The following is a 24,726-nucleotide window of genomic DNA, read 5'->3' as shown; positions in this document are numbered from 1 at the left end:
GAAAACCTCTATTCCTTCTCAATATTAAAAAAAAGTAAATAAAATAATAATTAAAAAAATGCTACTTTATGGTGGCATTTTTGATACTTATACAAAGCCAAAATCTGGCACCTTTTAATAATGTAGAATTAAATGAATAAAAATGCATATTTAGTTAAATTATTTACCTCTCCTCGATGTAAAGATGGATGATAGGTCGCCAGTAGGCAGACATGTCACTGGTGCTATTCTGTCCAACCCAGTCCCAAACTGTGAAACCGTTCACTAAATCTTCTTTTTTCCCTCCCTCGATCGCCTCTAAAGATGTTTCCACCAAATAATCGAGATCATCGAGCTGAAAGTAGTTCCCGTAAGTCATCTGATGAAAAGGATGCTTCAAAAAGTTTATGTAAAGCAAATATTTCATTAGTTGTTTGAATTGTAAATAAATTCCCTTAAGTAAAAGATATAAAAGACATTATAAATAGAAACAAATGTATCATTCCTCTTTCCAGAAAGAGATTCTTTTTCAATGATTCACACCTCAATTTAAGACAAAAGCCAACTGTTTTATCCTGACAACTGTATTCTTTTGCACCAAATGCTCAGCTAATCCCTATCAAATTTTCATAAACAAATTACACTTATAAAATAAGTCATAATTTGATTCCTTAGAAATGAATTTGTAAAGCTAAAAGTTGTTAATGATTTTAACTATTGAAAAGAAATTGATATAAATGGAATAACGATTTTAGTTTAAAGTGAACAGACTTGGCTTTTATAAGATTTAAATACAAAGTATTAATTAATTGATCCATAGTTAATTTGAGTACTCACGATTGAAAAGCGAGTCGATATGACAAGAGAGGTGTAGGCCATTCGGCTTAGAACATCGGTGTACGCTCCAAAGGGTGGGTAAATCCATAGGTGTACAAACAGGAGAGATGAAGCTAGAAAATCAGTTGTGCTGTAAATCTCCAACACTTGCAATAAAAGGTTTATCTCTGGCCAGTCGAGTGGAACCAAAATGCACGTCACTGAAAAATTTATTTTTCATAGTATTTGACACAGTCTTTCTCTAAATACTATGTTACCCCTGGCCGGTGAACCTGTCGGCATAAGAATATTTTGTAGCGTGTTTATGTCATAACGGTCATTTATTAAAGTAGTACGATGTTTCACAGTTATGTTCCCTTTCAATAGCCTGTTTTCTAGAAGTACCGAGAGTTGAGTCCAAATGCCAAAGTCTGAAAAAGATTCTCATACTAAACACTTGTGGAGCTTCATGATAAACATATTTGTAATAATGTTGTTGGTGGTTTAACTTGTTATGTAAATTGAATTTCCTATATAATTATTTCTCTTTACGTTTATAATTTAATAATTGTTATAGTTGCATTATTTTGTTTCACATATCACTAATATGTACTTACCACTAGAGGTACAGCACATCAACGTTTACGAAAACAATATTTTTCTTACAAGTTTATCAATAAGAACTTTTGTGTGTATTATTGTACTGGTTTTAATAAATAAATGAATAGCAGCAAATTTATTTTTATCCCATTTGGACTTATAATAAATTAAGAAAAAAATTCTAGCCAATGTAATGATTAAACGGAAACGGGGAAAGGTAGGAAATCACTTACACAATTTTTACACAGTAAGTACAATTTATGACCACATTACTACATGTAGTATTAATTATTAATTTTCACTTTTATTCTAGGCCTTTCAATTTTTATTACTTACAATAATCAAATAATTCATCAGCTAGTTGATTAATCAAGTAATGTAATGTTGTTATAAGTCTGCCCTGCCGGCGCGCAAGACCAACACTTCTGCAACACTTGTAAGTCGTGCGGGTTTAGCATACAGGATGGCTATGTAAAACAATTTCTTGATATTTTCGCCCGTTTAATTCTGACGACGGGTTTGATTTTGTTTACATGCACTATTAAATATAATGGTAAAAAATAAAGGTTATTAGAAAAAAAACCATTAGTTTTTTAAGCAGCATAACACATAATTGACATTATTAAACAAAAATAAAAATAATTTTTTTACTAGAAATAATAAGAAGGTAGGGTGAGTCGCTTCACGTTTTACAAAGGATGGTTCTTACCCACGGGTTTTGTTGTTCCAACTATCCGGATTTCAAGCATTAAACACTCATCATCAAATTGAAAGAGTTACATAAACGTATCTCGACATGAATTGAGTGAACTCGCCGATCCACCGACAACGCGATGTTCCAATGAGAATCTGGTTTTTAATGCCGAACAATTTTGAACGTATGAAAAATGCGAATTGCAACCCAACTAAATATTATCCTAATACATACTGCAAGAAAAATAATTTTAAATTAGTAATTAAATTGTACGTCAAATAATATTTAGGTACATGTTTAAAATACGGGATAAATAAAAATCTATTTTTGATTAAGTTTTTGACGTTTAGATTTATCCTCTTTGGTTTAATTACTTTAGCACATTTATATTTTATAATTTATTTTACTACAATTAACCAATGAACCAAGGGATAATAGCCTATTTCATCTAGTTCTGTTTTTGGGACAAATTTTAAGCCTTTATTTAATAAATTGTTTTCTTCTTTTTTTAGGATCACCACCTACGCGGACGACACCGCAATCCTATCCTGAAACTCGAATTCTGTCCAAGCTACCTCCAACATTCAGGAACACCTTGAGCTTATCGAAGACTGGTGTAAAAAATGGAGGACAAGACTGAACGAAGAAAAATGCACTCAGTGTACTTTTACGCTGAAAAAACAGTCTTGCCCTCCATTGTACATCAACAACAAAGAGATACCAGTTTCCACTCAAGTCAAATACCTGGGACTATATCTCGACAGCAGACTGACGTGGAATCCCCACACAAGACTTAAAAAACAGCAACTTAATACAAGACTTGGACTACTACGAAGACTTTTAAGACCGAAATCGACTTTGACAATTAAGACAAAACTAACACTATACAAGACTTTACTAAGACCAATATGGACATATGGAGTAGAATTGTGGGGCACTGCCAAGCCTTCCAATATCCAGCGCATCCAGTCCTTCCAATCGAAAGTCCTTAGACAAATTGTTAAAGCACCCTATTATGTCACTAACCTCACTATCCACAAAGACCTCAACATTCCTTTTGCCAACGAACTAATCCAGTCCAGATTCCAAACCTTCCATACCAACCTTTCAAACCATCCTAACCATACGGCTCGAGCCCTATCCACTCATTCCCATCCTGACAACCCACCACGACGCCTCAACCGAAGATGGCCTCGGGACCTCCTTGATCCCTAATCATATAAACTGAGTGCCAGCAATGGCTGGCTCCTCAAAGCATGTGTCCTACCGGTGCAGTGCTGGCATTAGTGCTAGTGTTGTGCTGTGTGATATTTCATGCATGTGTACATATTTGTATAGTATACAATTCTGTATAGGTAACAAATAAATAAATTAAATTAAAAAAACAAAAAAACAATTTAGGATCATGTTTGTTAAGTTTATAACCCTTGGGTAAAATTTAATTGAAGTCGTTTGGTCTTAATGAGTAATTTTAAGTGTAGCGTACTTCATGTTTTTAATTTTTTTATCCTTGGAATTTTGTTTTTATCAATAAAATTTTTTAATATAATGAAATGGCTTTTGTTGCTTGCCATACATTGGGGAACTAGCAGAAAAAGTAGGTAACATTCTTAGGCGAAAGGTTTAAGAATTGTTTTTAGAGATGTGTGTCCACTTAGTAACATCCTAAAAATCTAAAGACAAAGTTGACAACTTGTCGGGGGCCGCAACGGTTTAAGCGTTGACCCGGCGCTTATCGCTGTAAGGTAAAGGTCCCGGGTTCGAATACAGGGCCGCTGTCCGACCCGACATACTGTAGGACAAAGCAGCAGAAAAATTAAAACGAGAGTTAAAGAATACTTGCCTAAAGCGAACAAATTTTCTGAATTAAAGACCATCTAAATGAAACAATACATAATTTAAATTTACAGTGTTACACAGTTTCAAAAAAGTGAAGGGAACTAAATTGGTTTAAGAAATTTATAATAAAAAAATGTAAAATTAAACATGGTGATAAATGCATAAATAATATAATGCATTATTTTGATTTACCCCCTATTTTAAACATGTACCTAAATAATATTGGGCACACAAATTAATAATTTAAAATTATTTTTCTTATAGTATGTATTACCATAATATTTAGGGATGGTTATGATAATATTTAGTTGTGTTTAATTCACGTTTTAAGCACGTTCAAAATTGAAAGGCATAAAAACCAGCTTCACATCGAAACGTCGCGTTGGTGGTGGATCACAATTAATGCCGAGAGACCTGTTTGTAACTCATTCAACCTTATGATGAGCGTTTAATGCTCGAAATTTGGCAATTGTAAACAATAAAACCTGTGAATAAGAGTCACCTTTACAGCAAGTAAATCGTTACGAGATGTTTGCGACTAGGACGTCTTAAATGGGATACCTTGAATATAGAAAGTTACCAGATTACATCGGGTTTATTTTTAAAAAGAATTTTATTATTTATAAGTAATTTATGTCAGATGTTATGCATTGTATGCCGTGTTTAATGCAATAATTTAGCATTCTTTAAAAGTTGAGCATAATGACAACGTACTATGATTTCGTGTTTTATGTTTACTATGATAATTTCGTTAAAGGAATATGAAGTACAAGGACTTTTTCTCTCCGAAACTATTAACTTTTCAACATTTATTTATAATTTGCAATTTTGTATCAATTAAATAGTGTTAAAATAAAAAAATACCTAGTGTGATAATCGTTGCAGATTTGAAACGGAAATATTTAATTGTCTGAAACAACGCTTTTGCAATGGTTGTCAGTTTCGGAAGGCATCTTAACATCGAGCTGTTTCCAGTGCTCCAGCTTATCTGAAACAAAATATTTTACCATATTACTCAAAAGCTTAAAGGTTTTACAAGCTCAATCAAATCATAACAACTTCAATATAATTTTTTATACGAAAACTGAATCACAACGAACCTTACAAACAATTTTCCAAGAAATAGTTTGTTTGCTTCTTCATCTATAATCGTAAAAAAACTTGCCTTAGAGATAAACAAAGTGAAAGTAAGTATAGTCAGTATAGTAAGTAAGTACTCGGCAGTGGTGTTCACTATTTCTTTAAAAAAACACATGTCTCAACTTAAACACGGCTAAACCATTATAGTAAACCATCATGACTGGGAGGTCTTGCAGGAGTAGTTGTTTCTACTTTTTTTTTATTTATCACAGGCAATTTAATTAACATGAAACATGATTTTTTTAGGGGCATCCAGTAGATTCCTAATGCTATTGCACAGCAATTTCATAAATATATCTATACGAAAGCATTAACATTTCATAAATAATTGCAACAGACAACGACACTATATAAATGAAAACAATTCTATAAACATAGAAAATTTAACAGTTTAATAATAAATAACATGCAAACAGAAAATAAATAGATAGTACATGCCATAGAATTGAGTTATTTTACAGTTTTCGCATAACACTAAATTAGGTAATCTAATCACACTAGATTTTGTCACCATTTGACTACTTGTTGCTATAAAAGCTCTATATCGGGAATCATTCCTAGTGTAGATCTTGCGTTCTCTTTCGTTTAATCTATGATGATTTTCTGGTGAAGCTTCATTTACAATTTCGTCTACTGAGGCCCGTCACATAGGAGTACTGCTTGCGGTATGCATCTTTTACGACTTGGGACACCATTGGGATGTACATATCATTACGCAGTGTGTCATTTCTAATGTACCATGGAGCTCCAGTGATTAACCGCAATACTTTGCTTTGAACTTGATTTTATTAATGTGGCTGAGACCCATAGGCTGCACGAGTTTAGTGAAGACGGATATCCAAGACATATCGACGGTATCTAAGGGTGGTCGAGTACGAATTGCCTCGACAAGGAACAGCGATACTCGGCCTCTCTAGTCGTATTCCTCACCACCCTTGTCGCAGGCCATTAGCTCGGGAACTTTTATGAATTCGCCTCCCTCAGTTGTGGAGTTCTTACAAAGACGTAAGTTTATCAAAACTTTTTTCAAGTTAAATTTTTATAGTTGTTGTTGTTCTTATCTACAAACATTTCTCGTATAATTTAATTTGAAATAAATTGAAAGATCAACAATGGAGTGTATGCACGAGTAATATAGACAGAATCAAGGGATTAATTTAAGAAAAAGAAAAATTAAAGAAACTTAACACCAAAAGGAATATAAATATAAAAACAATAATATATACATAAAAATGTTGTTTTGTACATTTTGCGCAATACTTTCACACTTCCATGTTGTTAAGTGACATAATTTTAAAAATAGTTCTACAACAACATAGTAATGTTTTACTGAGTTGAAATGAAGTAGAATTAGAATTATTAGATTTACGAGACCTCCTAAGAGGCCTCTGGCCTCTCCGTGATGGATCAGGGGGAGTCACCCTCCTTGGTGCCTGAGCGACTCCTAGGTTGGGCTCTGGTCGGGCGCCATCGACTTCTTTGGTCATTTCGGCGTCCTTACATTCCCTAAAACTAGTCATTCTCACACTCACTCATACAATAAATACATACATGCTCCTATATACAAACCCAATCACACATGCATATCTGTCTAGAATCCGGGTCGGAGGGTACTCTATATTTCGCCCCGAGCCTGCTTGGCAGAACAGCGGTGGAGCTTTGAAATGATATGCTGCACCGCCGCCCAGCATACTCCTATTCTAACATAAACTTAATCTAAACTTTAACCTATGAAATAAATACCACGCTATATACAGCCCATTATCCCAATATCTCTGAAAAACCTAAAAAAAATTTCTTTAAACTCGCTGTCATGCTCGAGTATTCTCCTATAGTCCGGCGGTATTCCATTTCTGTCCCTATACGGGGTCAAGCTGCGACACCCCTCCAACACGTGCGACACCGTGAGTCTGTCATCTTGGCATGCTGGGCACCTAGGTCGACTCGCGCCAACCAACAGGCACCCATGAGTCACATGTGTGTGACCGATCCGCAGGCGGGTCAGGACAACGCTTTTCCTTCGAGATATCCCCTCCGGGCTCCATCGGTTGACGTCGGCTTGACTTTTCTAATATCATATTTTTCACTATTCTCTTAGCGTCGTCAGGCCGAATCGAGGTGGTCTCAACATCATCACTGTGAGGAACGAGAGTACCCGCTTTCGCGGCCAGGTCCGCTCTCTCGTTCCCCTCCAGTCCGACGTGCCCTGGAATCCAGGCTAAAACCACCCTTTTCCCTGCGCGCACAATGTCCGCATATTTTAATTGGATTTTGCCGATCTGTGGATCCCGTGTATAGGGGTCTCTCAGAGCTCTCACCGCGCTGAGGGAGTCAGTGCCTATGAGAACAGTTCCGTCCCCCATACCCGACACCCCCAGCATCGCGTGCCAAATCGCTTATAGCTCGGCTCAATCTCTAGGGAGTGGGTGGAGGAGCTCTCCTCCCGCGTGTTCACTCCGCATGCCACATCCGCCTCGGTCTTAGAGCCGTCCGTGAAGACGGTCTTACATCTGGGGAGCCGAGAGCGGAGTTCAGGCTGGCTAGTGTCCCAGCGGAAGAACCCCCCCCCTATCCAGGGATACGGCAAAGAGGATCCCAGAGGTCGCGTCCGGGTGGGCAGCCTGGAATACTTATCCTCGTGAGGGTTGCCCGTGATCATCACCGCCAGCGGATTGCCCGGTTTGGCCAACATGGATACCGCATATCCGTAGGCGAGCTGCTCCCGCCTCAGGTCCGGCGGGAGAACACCCACCTCGCAGCAAAGGCTGGTCAATGGGGTGGTCCTGAAGGCGCCTCACACCGCTCGAAGACCCTGATAATAGAGACGGTCGAGCTTAGTCCGGCGGGACCTCCTTGCAGAACCTTGAACTTGAAGAACTTGAAACCTTGCAGAAACTTAAAATGAAGTAAAAATAAATACTGTTATTTATCAAACTCTCTGCTAATTTTAGACGACAAATATTTTCGTTTATTTTAAAAATATTAATTCAATTTTTTTAGCTATAGTAATTGACTTTTTCTCCACTATAAACTACTGATTGACGTAAATATTAAATAATTAACTAATTACACAATAATCATCGAACAGAGGGTATGGTGACCACCAAGCCATCTATTATCTATATTAAATTCAAGCATTCCAATCAAAAGACCCCAGAAGAATTATCTTAGCTCACTATCCACAATGTCCTTAACAATTCCCTTCGTTAATGAATTGGCCTGTTTCCGCTTCCTCAAATTTCACTCCACTCTTTATGCCCACTCTTACCCCACTACTCAAGCCATCTTCAGTACCTCCAAGAACAGTAACTCCAACCATACCAAGAACATGACATACTCATCCCCTCGCTCCTCAATACAAGCATTATTCTAGATAAGTTCAGCAAGTACTAGTTAATTGTGGGATTAACCATGGATTGGTCTGTCAGAAGCGTTTCCACATGTCTCCATCTTCAGTGTGTCTGTTTGATATGACTTCACTCACAGAAACCCCCAGACACACTAAAGATGGTGAAAAGCCAAAACTCATCTGCAAGCCAACTCAAATGATCAATAAGGATCAATGATTGAGACCAAGATAATCAATACGGAATTCATTACAACTAAAACAATTATTTCTACCTTAATTACAACCACAAAATTAATTACGACCATTTACCCATAATTTATACTATGCTAATAATAATAATAATAATGGTTCTATTTCACTTATTTATCGTTATTCACCTTTTTCATGTTCTGTTCTCGGCAGTTCTTTCTGACATTTTTAATAATAAAATAATTCAATTTCGTTAGGTGTGAAACTAGTGTTGTGTTTAGGTAAGCCAATTAATGGTAACCGATCAAATCAAGGCATGACCAATTCTACTATGAATTAATCAATAATGTGAACTATAAACTACAATTATAATTTATTTGTAACAAAATTTTCAGTCAGTTACAACAAGAAGAAGCTAAAGAAAATTTTCAAAAATGTGCGAAAAATCACTTTTCGACAACATGTGGGTTAAAGTTTTTAAAAGAATCTGTAGTTAGCTAAAGCTTCTCTGCTGTTCTGCCCCGCAAGAAGATATATTAAACACCATTTTTACGAAATAATAATCTTTCTTCTCGTAAAATTTCAAAATAAAAACTATAATTTAAATTTTAAAAAAATAAAAGCTTTTGGTACATTTTTCAATCATAGTGATGACAACTCTAATCCATAGAGTAAGAAAAACACGTTCTTTCGGGTCAACCTATGAACTAACCACGCGATCATAGATCACACACGCATGCACATACAATCTCTCTTTATCTCTATGTTGAAGAACGAATTTATTGAATTGTCAAAATTTATGTAGTTATTTGGTCAATGAATTATTCACTGTTTTCTGAAGAATAATTGTATATCATCATATATTTAGTACATAATACATGGTGGGTTTTTTATATAAACTTTGCTGTATGAAAAAGCTTTTTCTTTACCGGTGCCAGCTAAAGTAACGAATAACAACGAAGAAATTAGACTATTTGTCGTGCAGTAATACTGATTATTTGACACTTTACCTTAGGACAGTTCCAAGCGACGACAGTGACGGATGAAACAGCGGTCGCTGACTCGATCAAATCGCAATGTTCGGTTGGAAATGATCCTATCACGGTTCTAGTTTTGTTTTGAACGACGAGCTCCAGGACGGAACGGATTTCTTCATTCCGGCAGTGTTCTGGAAGAAACTTGTTTATTAATATACATTTTAGTTAGTGTGATTTAAGTGAATCGTCGTTGCTGAAAAATAGAACGATATGCAAATATCTAATAAATCGTTACTTTCTGTCTATTACTGTTTTACTGAAGTGTTACTGTTGTAATCGTATACGTTAAATGTTATTTTTAATCTTTGAATAGCAAATGTGATGTTAAAATAAAAAATTCTTAATCTAGTACTAGGAAAGTGGAGTTCTCTACTGAGTAAATGTAGCAGGGGTAAATAAGTAACAAAAATAAGAAAATTCTAAATAAACGACTTTAATTTACCAATTATGCCAACACAGATTATTGTGTAAGAATGAACAATAAATAACAATCGATTTATTACAAGAATATAGACAATGAATATTCTTAAGTGGATTTATAATAATTGGATAAAAACATAAACCGTGGAAAATAAATTCGTTTATTGGATGATTTCATAACTGTATTAATATGATAATGTGATCTTATTTGTGAGGTAGTACGGGTGAGACATCTAGCTCATATTCTGAGATAAGAACATATAGGTTGAATAACAAACAAGGTTTCCTTTGATGTAGAACCGACACTGCCAAGCCCTTTAAACCAAATACTCATTGTGTAATCACACAGGGCGAACTCCCAAGTCAATTGCATTCCAGTTTATGCAATGATATTATACAACAAACATCAACAATGACACATTAAGGAAGAAGACGCTTTCAGTTAAATACTAAAACAATGTTTTAATTTAATAAAAGATTTGAAAATGAGATATCAACACAATTGGTGTAGTTCACCATTGTTTATAGGTGCAGTACTATAATGGCAATCTAAAGCAGAAATTTATCAGCTTCATTTTGTTTATGATCATCTTGGCCTGTCTATACTCACAGCTATTTTTAACATATAGAATAGTCTCTGCTAAACAAAATTCACGCAACAACAATCACTGAAGATAGCGAGAAGGTGAAATTAGTCTGAGAGACTAAAGCAGCAATTGTAGACAGAACAGGATTTATTGATTACTGATTTTATCAGCTCAATCTGCACACGCATGTACATACACTCGACATACAAATTTCAGCTTTTGTGTGATTACAGTAGTTACCTCAGGCCTTGAGAACACCAGATGTTGGCAGACCTGGGTCAGACCTCGGTCTTATCCATTCAGCAACCGACGCAATCAGTCTCTCACTCCAAACCCATTCACACTCTCACTCTTAAATACATTCTTATTTATTTATATTCCATATAGTCAATTTGGTTGGTACTCGATATTCCTCCATTGGCCTTCTTTCACTACATATTCACGGGAATAAATACATTCGCTTTAAAACATGTTGGACACAAAACTATCATTACTATATACAAAAAACCACCTTGTTTCCTGTTTCCTCCAAAAGTTGGAATAGGAGACATGAATACTCGTTGCCGTGTTCAAACATAATTCTTATAACGGTTGGCATTTCTACGCGCTTTCTATATGGAGTCAAGGAATAGCACCCTTCAATTAAGTAGGGCACATCGAGCAACCTATCTCTAAATGCAGGTCACAACGCGGGCTTTGGGTCACGCCATACCCTCGCCAGTCTTAGACCCGTCTCTGAAGACGGGCTGAAACCACTGTACCTCGATCTAAGATAAAAGTATGGCGGATTAGACGACTTGGCTAACACTGAGAGATCGTGTTGAACTGGCATTGGGTCACTTAGGCCCGTCTTCGCGAGTTCATTTAACTACTCAAATGCTTTCGGCCTTGCGCCATCTTCAGTGAGGAACTGTGGACAGTGAGTGAAGACAGACCCAATAAATGACCGAGTTTCAGCATGAGTTCACCGACCAACACCAAATATCAACAACACTGCGAGATCTTCCCGGTCGAGAACAGGATTTAACTTTTCAATTCCCAGATATGGAGGGAAGAATAAGAGCTCTCTTGCAATACATTGGCAGGTGAAAGTGTTCATGATTTCTCTATATGTTTTAGGTTATTTCACTTACGTTATGCCTTTATGTATACGGAATGTAATAAATAATAAAAACGTTTTCCACCTATAAAGACTAAAAAGGATGATCGCAAAGGACCAAAATTTTAGTTTTTTAACCGTCATGCGAAATGCCGTAACGCTGGGACGACAAAATCAGTGAGAAAAGACAAGCCAAGATGAAAGGTACCTAACCATCAAATTATAGGTTCATCACCTAACAGATCGTAGGAAGAAATCTCACAATTCAAAAATATTACAATCGCAGTACAATGTCATACAGTTTTTAAGCATGTTGGACCTTTTTCTGTTTCTTTAATTTGATTAACCCCAGATATACTTCATTGGTCCGTATTATATTTTTAGCACCTCGTTCGTTTCCGGTAAAACATTTAATACAAACAATAAAATGCAAATGTAATGGAAAGCAGTGTAGGCATTTAGGTTTTGTTCTAATTAAACAAGTGATAATTACAAAATATCGTGCAATCACTGGTGACCCACCCAAGAATAACAATTGTCAATATTTGTTTTTCTATAACTTTAGATTAGCCACATTTGAATATAAACTTGAAATTTGTTTTTCACTCAGCATTAAAGAAATTATTTGTACATATATAAAAATAATCAATATCAGTTCAAAAATAAAAGCATTTTTTTAAGGTTTTAGTTTACTTTTGACAAACGAACTTTTTCTAATGTTAGTAAGAGAAGAGATTACACCTGTACGATTTTCTTTCCTCATTCTTATAATACGGCTCACTGGCTGAACAATATAATTGAACTATCTTGGGTTGTTACAAAGGAAATATTCGTTGTTTTGAACAGGACTTGAATGAAACAATCGTGTTAAATTATGTCCCACACATTTTTATCAACGACTAAGTTTTTTATACAAGATTTTAAAAACAGAGTTAGGGGTGAAAGACCTAGTACCATCAAATACCTAGTAAAGAAATCATTAAAATCACAAAATAAAAAGTGAATAATTAACTATTTAGGAGTGTGACACTTTTCAGTCATTGTAGTAGAATCTTGGATAGGGATATTTGACATATGCCATTGATTCTTTATCCTTCTTTTCCATGTTCTGTTAAATTTAAATATTTAAATAATTTAAATTAGTGCGCCTAGAAAAGTTATATTACCTAGAACCTCATGTTTTTCTCCGTGGAAAACATTTGAAACTGAAAATAGTGCAAAGGCGAGTACAAACCTTTTCGAAAGGAAGAGATGGTGACCAGGTAAAAGTGGCTTGGCTACTAGTGTGGCTGTAAGTGCCTAATGTAAGAGGACACGCAACTCTTTTAAACGTTACCTCCACTCTTGAAAGGACGTCGATAATTCAGGCAGTAATTCCCAATTATTTCGAGTGTGAAATTTGTTATTAAAACGTTATTACATACGCAAATAGTATTCAAATTAATATCAATTCTACTGTTTTACACGGTTATAAAGAAATAAAATTCTTGAAATTAATTAAATGTTACACACTAGAATAACCAAGGCAAAAGAAGGATGATTTGGTAAATTTTTAATTAATTTAAAATTTATTGAAAATTTTCACTTCTTACCCTTTAAAGTAAAGAAATGTATCTTAACTGATTTTGTGGCATTTTTGAAAATCAAAACAAGGATTATTTCAAATCTAAATTATGATTAATATTCCAATTATTTTTTAAGATTAGAGATTAAGATTAGATTATATCAATCATTTAATAAATGTATAATAAATTCCGTTTTTTGTTTTTTTAATGGTCGTGCACGTCCCATTGTTTTGAATTTTTAACTGGAATATTATGTTTTAGGAAAAATTTCAAATTCGAAAATGCTTGTACGTTTTACATGTTGAACTGATCGTCGCTGGTGAGTTACTGGGTTCGTGTATTATCGCTTGTTTATATTTTACCCTTACGCGTTTCGGCTTCAAGCCATCTTCAGTAAGGATCTGTCATAACATAGCGTTAGGGTCGATCAGTCCAACATATGTTCATCCACTTGCTTAACAACTAAAATCACGAACTTTGTTGTAATTTTGCTATTCATAAAGAATACGCGACTGGATATGGAAGATGGTTTCATTTTTTTACCATTCCAGCATTACTACAGAAATAATAAATTACAATTAATTAAGGTTTTTAGTTGAGATAAAAAAGTCAATGGCACGAGCGGGATTCGAACCCACGATCTTCGGCTAGATACGCCGCTGCTCTACCACTTGAGCTGCTATCGTGACCTCAATCACCTATCATTAATATATTACAATTAATTAAGGCTTTTAGTTGAGATAAAAAATGAGATAATAATTGGTCAAGCTGACCACGAAATTAGTGAATTTAATGATTTAAAATGAAGTATACTTCACTAAAGCTCGCCGTGGCCATTTCATTTGTCGTCGAGAATCCAATCCAATTCAAGACATTTGAAAAATGGCAAAAAGGAGGGAAAATTCAGAACGGTGTGGTTGAGGTGGGAAGTTAGTGTCCGAGTGGATCGAGGTCACGATAGCTCAAGTGGTTGAGCAGCGGCGTATCTAACCGAAGATCGTGGGTTCGAATCCCGCTCGTGCCATTGACTTTTTTATCTCAACTAAAAACCTTAATTAATTGTAATATATTAATTGGTCAAGCGGACCACGAAATTAGTGAATTTAAGAAATAATAAATACCATTTGACTGATCTTTGTTGAACAGCTTTCTTGAAGATTTGTTATTAGTTACAATTGCTTATTAATATTTGGTATAACCCTGACAATTTAGGGATGTTGTGCTATATATTTAATCCCTCATCAAATCTCTAACCGAAGATTCATTTCATTGCCATTCATAAAAACATAACATGTCATACATTTATACATTTTTATAGGAATAATTAATACATTCTTCATCCATATAACATTTTTGTGCTAACCTTGTTGTGGGTGGCAAGGGAGGAGGATGGTGTGATTTGAACTTGAGGATCCTTCGTGTAAAAAATACAGAAGGACGCCAAGCCCTACTCCTACAGCACCCATAACTGCTTTGGCTACTTCCTTCTTTTCATCCCCTCTGTCCCTGTAGGCTCCTCTGCTTCTTGTCTCTATTTTGCTGGATGGCTAACCACCACTCCAGTTCAGAAAATCCGTGGCGTAATTGTTCTTCATAACCGCTTCGCTCCCTGAAACAACGTCGAAACTGTGAACAAACCACAATAAAAAAAGTTTGTGTAATTAAAAAAGTTTTAAAAAATAGTCTCAATTATGATTAAAATCTTGACTAGAAAAGTATTTTTAACTATTTAATCATAAATTTTATATTTATGTAATAATATAATTAGTGAAAATTATACAGATCATTAAATTTAATTAATTAATAATTTTGCCACGATATTAAAATAGTAATTCAGGTAAATTTAGCTCATTTCTAATCATGATATACCTACATCATGTATACAGTAAGAACCATACACCACAAACTTGGGATATATTTTTCTCAAAAAGCCAATAGCGTTTAAATATTTAAATTTATGTACACACAAAACTATTTAAAAATTTATACTCGCTTTAATCGGTTAAAATTGCGAACTGAATTTATTTTTGTATTTCTAGAAGTGAATGAATTTAACGCCAAACACAGAACTTTGTTATTAAAGGGCAATGTAAACAAAGTTTCCCCGCTTATTATCTGTTCGTTGAACTGAAGAAAATGACCACTATCCCAGTCACTCCGTTTGATCTTGTATGTTTAACGATTCGCCCAGTTGGTTGATAATTTATTGATTATTATTTCACGCAACTTCGTATGTAACATTTTTGTTATAATAATTTTGTTGTTCTGTAGATTTAATTACCTTTAAGCATTGGCATGCGTGATCGTGTTTGAATCGATGATAATAAAGTTCTTTTTTTTTTACCTTAACTGATTAATATAAGTCTTAGAATATTCCATACAGCGTTTGGTTCTTATTTCAACATAAATAGGTTTCCTATTGTTTTAATTTTGCCACATACACAAAATATAGAAAAAATAAATAAAATTATATAAAAAATAAAAACGTTCTAATGTACAGAAGAACAACTTTTTAAAATCATGTATGTTCTAAGTCACTCAAAAATCCAGTAAACCACTCGTGACCGTTTTTCTAAAGGTTTTTTCCTTAGGGCAATAAGGAGCGGAATGTGTCCTTTTGCCCTGCTAACGTTGAACCTTCGGAAACACCCTGAAACTAGGAGTTATCCATTATAATATATTCTACGAGTGTTATCTCACATTTTAATTGTACAACTATTTATGGTAAAAAAATCTGTGATGAATAATTCTCCGCTTTATTTGGTTTTCTTTACTTCACTTCTGAATTTCCATCACCTCGCTTCAATATTTCTGAGACTTATATTGCAAAGAACTATTTCTGAAATGTATTCTTTTTTAGTTCATGTTCAACTTCAAGCGAAAGCTTATGACAAATCAATTCAGTCGGAATAAAGCAGTAATTCGAAAGTGCGCGATCGAGGCATTTATTTTTCATAGATTTTTGGTATATAAATTTTTGTTGTTTATGTTCTGCACGATTCGTGGTCGATTTTACTTTAAACGCAATTGCTACTTGTGTACAATTGTTTTCTTTTCTTTGAACATACTACTAATTGATTATCTTTTCTTCGATGATAGATTCGGACAAATAAATAGGGAACTGCTTAAACCAATTTAATATATTTTTGAAGCCGTTCGCTATTTGTTTGTCCGAATCTTTCTTCGAAAAGAAGGCTGAGTAAATATTTAGTCAAAAGAATTTTAAAACATTAAGAAAAATAGTAAGCTAGCTTTTTACTATATGCAATTTACTCGAACTTAGCCCGTCGTAAAGTGAGACATGGATCATTATCATGCTGAATGAGGGAGATATTATAATTGGATGATTTAGATACTCCCGCATTAATTTTTCACTCCCTTTTCATAATAACCGCAAAAACGTATTACTACAAAGATCTGTTGCTGAATGTATGTATTTTAGCGATAATAATTGCGAGAATCGTGAGGGTCAGGTCATTTATCATAAGTCAGGTGTTTCAGACGTTAAGACATTCTCCACCTCGTATGCCAGCATCCATGTCTCCTTCCAGAAATATGTTTCTGTAAACAATCCCCGTTACCAAGAAGTCCATTGTTTGTAAGTAACAGTCACACACGGCAGAGTGAATATGTTCAGTCGGTGCAGACGAAGGTCAGTAGGCAGATCCGATGAACATCCCGAACACAACCAAACACCATACCATTCTGATGTATACAATCCACAGGGATCGATCTACTCAGTACCACGCCTTCGTCCGTCTTAAGACCGACTGAAAGTAAACTTAAATGGTCCCTATATTTTTAACTTCACTGAAGCACAAAGCTGAAGTAACCTTAACAGTTGCTTCTCTCTTCATGATTTACAATACCAAATCGCTACACAGCCTGCTCGAAATCTTACATTTATGAAGCTGAAGTGTTTTGAAGTGTAAGGAATAGGTCGACAAAACTAGTCAGCCAAATAACTTTGTAAGATCCGCTCCTCAGCTAATATGATCAATGAAGTTTATTAGTAGAGAGCTTCCCTTTCTGTCGGCAGTGTAATGTACATACCACCTAAATATCAGCTCGAACCGATTTTTTATTTAGCAATATATTATATTTTTCTTTAAAAATAACCAGTAAACAAAAAAATTATATCGATTGCAAGTCTTTACTTAAAAAATAACGAGGGTGTCCACTTTTTTTTGCCTCTCATTGTAGATTAAATATCTTGCTAATTATATTTTCCTAATCATGGCGGTCTCTTTGTTGAAGTTTGTTGAAGATCACAATTTGAAGCAAAACGATAGTTCGAAAAAATTATATGCACGAATACTTCACCATATATTTTTAAACGGCGGACCGAGTCCAATTGGCGTGGATCATGACTAGGTTCTTTTATTTGCATTTTTTTCTATATTATATCTTCGTATACCTTCGATCTCACTCAATTTCTCTTTCAGATTAATTCTATTGTAATGGGGAATCTACCAACTGCTACAAGCTGCTTGGTCGGTAGGAAGACTCTGTAACGTGATTCCAGCACTCTCTTGGGCTAGCTATATTTTAAAAAATATATCAACTTATTTCATAAAATCGGTTAGAACTAAATGGACCTCTCCGTCTTGTGGCAGTCTAGGAAGGATCTCTAAGTTTCATTCACCAAATTGAGTTACAAACAAAGTTGAATAAAGAATACGTCTTTTTGCGCACAGCCCATTGAAGGTTTTTGCCTCATCATTGGTCCCCCGTTGAATGAGCTGCTTTCGTTCATCCCTTAAGTTACAGGAAAAGTAAGTCGTCCAACCGTCTTATCCAGGCCCTATCTACACTCCTGCGACAAAGATTGAGACAAAAAATTTTCCAAAGTTTCGAGGTGGCTCAATCTGAACTTAGAGGTGTTGGTTGATCCGAGGGTGAATGAACACATGTTGAACTGATCGACACATCTCAACCTGTTACGTTTTACCGCTCCCTACAAGTTTTGCTCCCCGGACAAATTTTTCAGCTCCGATTGATGTTATATTTTATCTGTCACTCTGTAATCCGCTCAAACCCCGGTTATTATAGTATTCCTTTTCCATACATTATAAGCTGTTCATCTTCCTTTGATAACGTCCAATTTTCGCTAGGATTAACATTACCACACACCTCATTTATTTATGCGACAACGGATCCAAGGTATTTGAAGCGAACTTTCAAAACCTCGACCTCTCGTTTTATCTCTTCGTTGTTAGTTTATACTTTTGAGTTCATTTACTTTCAGACCAAGTTGTTTTGCTACCTCGTAATCTCTTCTATAAATCATGTCAGTGCCGTCTTAGAAATCGTAGAAAAACGAACATCGTTCCTTCATAACAAGTTTTGTTTCAGATAATAAGAGACAACATAAGACATGGTTTAAAAACAATATAAATTTATTCACTGTCCCTTGTATATTATCGAATTAGGCTTTTTAATTAATAACAGGAAAAATTTGAGCCATCCTGTCAAACTGTTATTTATAGGTTTTATATTTTACAATACTTTGTCATTCGATCGTTTCTGTTCTAAGTGGGTCATGTGTTTTAGTATGTGTTAAATAGACAATTAATTAAGCTGAAATTAAACTATTTAAAACTACATAATAATTGGATATGAGAGGTTAATGTATTATGTACTCACGATTTCTGAATAAAAATTATGTACTGATTATAAGAATGATAATCGAACATAAAATATTCAAATGAGCGGTTGACATGTCTATTTTATCGTAGAAAAAAATTAAAAGTATTAAACAGAAAATCGTATTAATAATAAATAAAAGAATTACTGGACAAAATATTTAAATAAGAAATATAATAACTTATGGTGAAATAATTAATAGTGTAGAAAGGTCATATTTCTCCTGGGTTTTGTCGAAAAACGGGATTTGTTCGAGGTGTTATGAGCAATAGTATTTCGCAAATAAGCGAAGGACCTTTTCAGCAGTCCTTGTGGGCTTACCTTCTTGGTTGATGTGGTGCGTCAAGTCTCCACGGACACACTGCCACTTCTCTTGCATCCTAGCTCTACTATCCACCCCGAAAACGTCAGCTTCTCCAGCATCCACCCTCTCTCATCCTAAACCCAACAACCCAACCCCATTTCAATTGATTTTCATGTCCACCCGGGTCCAAAATTTTGCACTTCGACTAATAATTATTGAAACTTTAATTAATTAAAATGATTAATATATAAAAAATGTTCAATGAAAACTATTATTCCAAGTATTTTTATAATTTTTTGAAAACATTCAATCTTCATATAAAAAAAAATTGATTATTAAGGAAACAATACGGTTTTTTAAACATTTTTTATGAAAAATATTTATAAATTTTTTATCGTGTTAAATTATCTCCAAAATTAAGATCTTTTTCATTCCCATTGTCATTTTGTACTTGTTTTTATTTAAATCTAACGTGTGAATTTCATTTTGCAGACATTTTATATTTAATTTTCCACCAAAACACAAAATCGAGCCAAAAAACTTTAAAATTGGTAATACTGTTAAAAATTTAGCTAATGCCGGCAGCAAAAAAATATGCAAAACATCACACTTTTTTTGACAGACAAATTATATTCATATGAGATCACAATAATTGTTAATCTAAAGTAATTAATCAATTACGTCGCTAGCCTCTCGTTAAACTGACATTTTTTTTATCAAATATTTATTTTGCTTATTGAAATAGACGACTTATATGTTAAAAACATTAGTATCTATTGAAAAATTGTCTACAGTAAAAAAAATCGCAAAGAAAAATTATAATACTGTAAATAAACAATATAAATATTTGAAAAATAAATAATCTAGAAAGAAATATTAACTGATACACCGTGCTTTTATCTATCTGAATTAAAATCCCCCCCCAAAAAAAAAGTTAAAAAGAAAATATAAGTAAAAATAAAAAAGCTTACAACATTTTCATGCAATAGATTAACAAGCACTTTAAAAGCAAAAATGAATAAAATGTTTGCCCAACAAATTTGCAGCCGGGAAGAAAAATCGGACAGGTCGTAGCGGGAATTTACTTGATATCACATCCTCATGAAAAATACAACACAAAATCTCTAATACGTACAAAGTACACTTTATCGGCATGACCAGTAATCTAATATTTTAAGACACTTCAAAAACAAAATATGAAAAAGTATATTGTATTCTTATCTTCTTCATTTCCACTTCATACGGAATATTTACTAATGAAACGTATAATAACTTAACTAACGTAAAAAAATCAACAAACTTTTTTTAAAATTAATTTATTGTTTGCATTTTGTTATACAATAAAGTACTTTTTTGTTATTATCTGGGTGTCGGGGTTTCAATGTAATAATGTGCAACGCTAACTTCATTATATTCTGAATCCCAAAACTATTACATAAATATTGACTAATGCCTGTATGTCCATTTTTCAATGGAATATTTTTCATGGAATTTAAATGGTTTAAATTACGTTTGGACGTTATCCTCGCAAAGGAAACGCTTTTAAATATATTTAAGGGAATTAGCACGTGATTTATACCATTTTTAATAAGGAAAAAAGAGGTTTGATCGTTTTCGTTCGCCTATCTTCTCTGTTTTGGTCTAGCGGATTTTTTTTAGGAAGTAACATTCATAATATTGGCACTAACATTGAAGATAGGATAAACTGGGGAACTTTGTATATATACAATGTTGGACAAATTTTACGCACCACTCAATTTATTTAGTTTAAAATTAAATCGATTATCTTTCTACATTAATTACAAATATTTACGAGCTATCGTAGTCAAAATAAACAGTAAGTTGTGATGGTGGCCCATCACAATTAAAAGTTTCAAATTTTCAAATGAATAAGAAAACCCACAAAACTGATTCGTCCTTGATGGGCCATCTGAACAATTTCAAAAGGAGGGAAGAGATTAACGAAAATATAGTCAGTCCCCATTTTGCTCGCCCTTTAAGTGGATCGTTTTGTTTAAATGTAATTGATTTTAAAGAGTAGAAAATATGTAAATTTTGAGACGAAAGATTTTTCGAAGGTGTTTTGGTTAACCATTAATATAAATTTTATTTTGACTATTAAATTAAAAGGGCTCGAAGGGTTTCTTTGAGATTCTAGCTTACGATATCAAATTGTAAGTTGTTAATTTTTATTTTATATGATTAATTATTCCCTGAAAGATTGCAATCAAATTTTAATGTTAACAATAAATTAAATTTTTTTTGTGGTTATTTTTTCTCTCTCTCATTTTTTGTAAAAATTTAATAACATCACAAAGTAATGCTTTGTGAACTTCTTTTATAAACTTTTGTACTGATTAATTCCATTTGTATAAAAACTGAAATTATGTTCTTCCATTCTGTTACGCCTAAAGATCGCTTTCAGTCATTTTTTTCTTCAATGATTTCATTTGATATTATTCTTATTTTTAAACCTTTTTCAATGGCTCCAGTCATTGTGAGTATGACCGTGCCAGGTTCATAACATTATTAGAGGAAGGATACAACCGACACGAAGTCTGAACGAAACTGAGTGTAAATCGCTCAACAATAGTAAGGGTTCTTCGGCGTTTCAGAGAAATAGCTTCACATTCCCATTGTCCAGGACAGGGACGAACTAGGTCATCAGGCTCTACCAAATCTATTAAGACAAGTCCGAAACGTCTCTATTTCCTCCCGGACTATAAGAAGAAGACTCAATGAAAATAACCTCAGACCTCTTCTTATCACGACTCAGAAAATGGCCAGGCTTCAATTCTCACGGGAACATGTGAATTGGGCATTGGAAAATTGGGGACTAGTTTTCTTTACAGGTGAGGTGAGAGTTGGTCTCAAGTCTTCAGATGGGTGTCCTTTCATATGGGACGCTCAGGAGAAAGGTACGCCCCATGATGTATGGTTCCTCGGGTGGCATTCCATGGTGGGTCATTGATGTTCTGGGGTGGCATTTCCTTGGACGCCTGCACGGTATTGGTTGTTGTGCGAGGAAGTTCTCCAATTTCACAGAGATACTTACAAGACATAATCGAAGAACGTAACTATTTGCCCCTCCCCATCGATGAAAGTTCTTGGATAATGCCAAGCCTCATAGAGCTATAGATCTGAATGAGGTTGGAATTGAGTGCTTGGTGTGGCCAGCTTGAAGTCGATATTTGAACCCGATCGAACACATTTTGGACCAACTCAAGAGAGAAAAGTTGAAAACGGCTGTTATTGATGAATGTGAAAGAAATCTGTTCCAAGGAATGCAAAGGCGTTTAGGTAAAGTGTTTCGTATCAGAGGTGGAAATACTCCGTATTAAAGGAGTCAAATAAATTTTCTTTTGCATTTTTATTTTCTGGGTTTTCACTATTACAATTCGTTTTTTACTCAAAATTGATTTTGCAGAATTAGATAATCAAAATTTTTATTTTAAATGTCTTATGAAAATATGAATAAACCTAAATACATTAAAACTTAAGGGTGGTGCGATAATTTTGTCCATCAGCGTATATGTTATATTTATATATATATTATATATGTATATATATATATATATATATATATATATATAATCACATCCTTTGGCCAATATGCCTTGTCCATAAGGCAACTAAAAATAAATAAATAAAAAATAGTAATAAATAACTTCATTAGATTTCGTGACCCGATTGTCTGAATAACATCTTTCTATTAATTACCTTACATAAAAATTAATTAATTTAATAAATAACTCAAAAACAAATAATAGGTTATTGTGAAATCAAGTAAATCGTATTAATTTTGTGTGATCTGGACGAAATCGAGCAGGAAAATGTAGTGACGAAAAACATTACAATTTCTATAAACCAATTGGTCAAGCCATCAGATCCAACTAAATTTTAAAGATTTTTGCCACTGGAGGTAATATTTTCTTCTAATTCATCCGCAAATCGTTGTCTATCGGTTTCGTATTTTATTTAAAATGAGGTTTTTTTCTTGAGATTCATTTGTTAAATCTGAAAAGAACTGTAGAGAACATTCAATTGGGGCGTCGGTGGCCGCAACGGTTTAGGCGTTGACACGGCGCTCATCACTGTAAGGTAAAGGTCCCAGGTTCGAATCCAGCGGCCCTGCATTCGAACCCGACATACTTACAAATAGGCTTTTTTCAAAAACACCGGCACCCCGAGGGTTGATATAACCTCTGCTGTTGCGAACCCTCGTAAAAAAAATAAAATAAAATAATCGGCCCATTATAATCTTTTATACCATAATGACCATTTACTCCACATACGATTATCATATCTCTGTTTTTTTAATCAGAGATTCAATCACATAGATTTTTACAATACGTTTTTTATTTGTACACTCCAATATCAGTTAGGGTAAATGTTACCATAGTCAATAACAAAACATAACTGTGCACACCAAAATTTAATTAAAACTGAGAGGTCGTAATCGATCTTGTTCATATCAGGAAGTAAAAACAGCAATTAATGTTATGAAGACAGTCATAATTAAAAAAATGTTTGTTTTATAAATACTACCAGTACGAGCACTTTTCAAGAAGAACAATATAATTATCTAAAGAGTTCAATCATTAAAAGCATTAAACTCACTGAAAGAAACGAAATGTTGAGTAAGGAAATTGAAATTTAATGTACAACAATAATTTTTAAAAATTGTCGAATTTTTAAAAATAGAGTAAACCTTAAATTCGTTGAATTGATCTTTTTGAATCGTTTGTTTTAAAAACTTTCTCGTTGGAAAACCAATGAGCCAGTAATCACGGTCACTGAGTGCGCTGTCTCAAACAGGAATAATCATGAATAATCAAGAAAAAAGACAAAAAAATTTCAAATTAAGTGATACTTAACTAGTGACCTCAATTTTTAATCCCCACTTAATAAAGCTAAACTTATACCCAAAATGACCGACTGAAAATAAACAAAAACATTTTTTTTTAATTTAAAAAAAACTTCAAATAACTGCTTGGTTATAGCCCGTTTCGCAGTTGATAAACAGCCGGATTATACAAAATCCTATTGTAAAGAAAATTAAATTAGATTTTTCAAGATTTGGAGATGAAATTCGAATCTAAAATTATTCATCTTTCAAAAAGTACCTACACCCCTCCAAATTCCCGAAAAAGTGTAAAACAACCTCCAGGAAGGTTCGCAACAGGAGAGGTCACATCAACCCTCGGGGTGCTGGTGTTTTTGAACAAGAGCCCATTTGTAAATATGTTGGGTTCGAATGAGGGGCCGCTGGATTTGAACCCAGGACATTTACCTTAAAGTGATAAGCCTAAACCGTTGCGGCCACCGAAACCCCTCAGACCAAATGCTATTGTTCATATAAAAATGATTTTAACGAGTTAACAGTTAAATCTGAAACATGTACACAATAATTCCACTTACCACAAGTCTCTTTAGACGTACCGCTTGGGCATAATTTTACT

At 34.1% G+C, this 24,726-nt stretch overlaps 1 protein-coding gene across 5 annotated transcripts in view; it reads right to left on the bottom strand.

Annotated features, from left to right (window-relative positions):
* LOC106664618 (receptor-type guanylate cyclase gcy-12) overlaps positions 1 to 20,365 on the bottom strand; it is a 31,971-nt gene extending 11,606 nt beyond the window's left edge. For 2 of the 5 annotated variants that reach the window (XM_014390517.2, XM_014390519.2), the window contains exons 1-8: positions 20,236 to 20,365; positions 19,282 to 19,398; positions 14,678 to 14,923; positions 9,617 to 9,774; positions 4,793 to 4,916; positions 1,074 to 1,226; positions 817 to 1,016; positions 168 to 373 (exon numbers count right to left, since the gene is read on the bottom strand). In XM_014390517.2, the coding sequence (XP_014246003.1) occupies positions 168 to 373; positions 817 to 1,016; positions 1,074 to 1,226; positions 4,793 to 4,916; positions 9,617 to 9,774; positions 14,678 to 14,780 (944 nt within the window). In that variant the 5' untranslated portion in view covers positions 14,781 to 14,923; positions 19,282 to 19,398; positions 20,236 to 20,365. Of the gene's footprint in view, positions 1 to 167; positions 374 to 816; positions 1,017 to 1,073; positions 1,227 to 4,792; positions 4,917 to 9,616; positions 9,775 to 14,677; positions 14,941 to 19,281; positions 19,399 to 20,235 lie in introns of all 5 variants that reach the window. The other 3 variants (XM_014390518.2, XM_014390520.2, XM_014390521.2) reach the window with 3 other exon arrangements.
* Between the last annotated feature and the right edge of the window lie 4,361 nt (positions 20,366 to 24,726).

The sequence above is a fragment of the Cimex lectularius genome, unplaced genomic scaffold (assembly GCF_000648675.2).
Source record: "Cimex lectularius strain Harlan isolate CLEC.00 unplaced genomic scaffold, Clec_2.1 scaffold112, whole genome shotgun sequence".
Classification (NCBI taxonomy): domain Eukaryota; kingdom Metazoa; phylum Arthropoda; class Insecta; order Hemiptera; family Cimicidae; genus Cimex; species Cimex lectularius.
The sequence above is the reverse complement of the archived record's forward strand: the minus strand, read 5'-3'. Positions and strand labels throughout refer to the sequence as shown.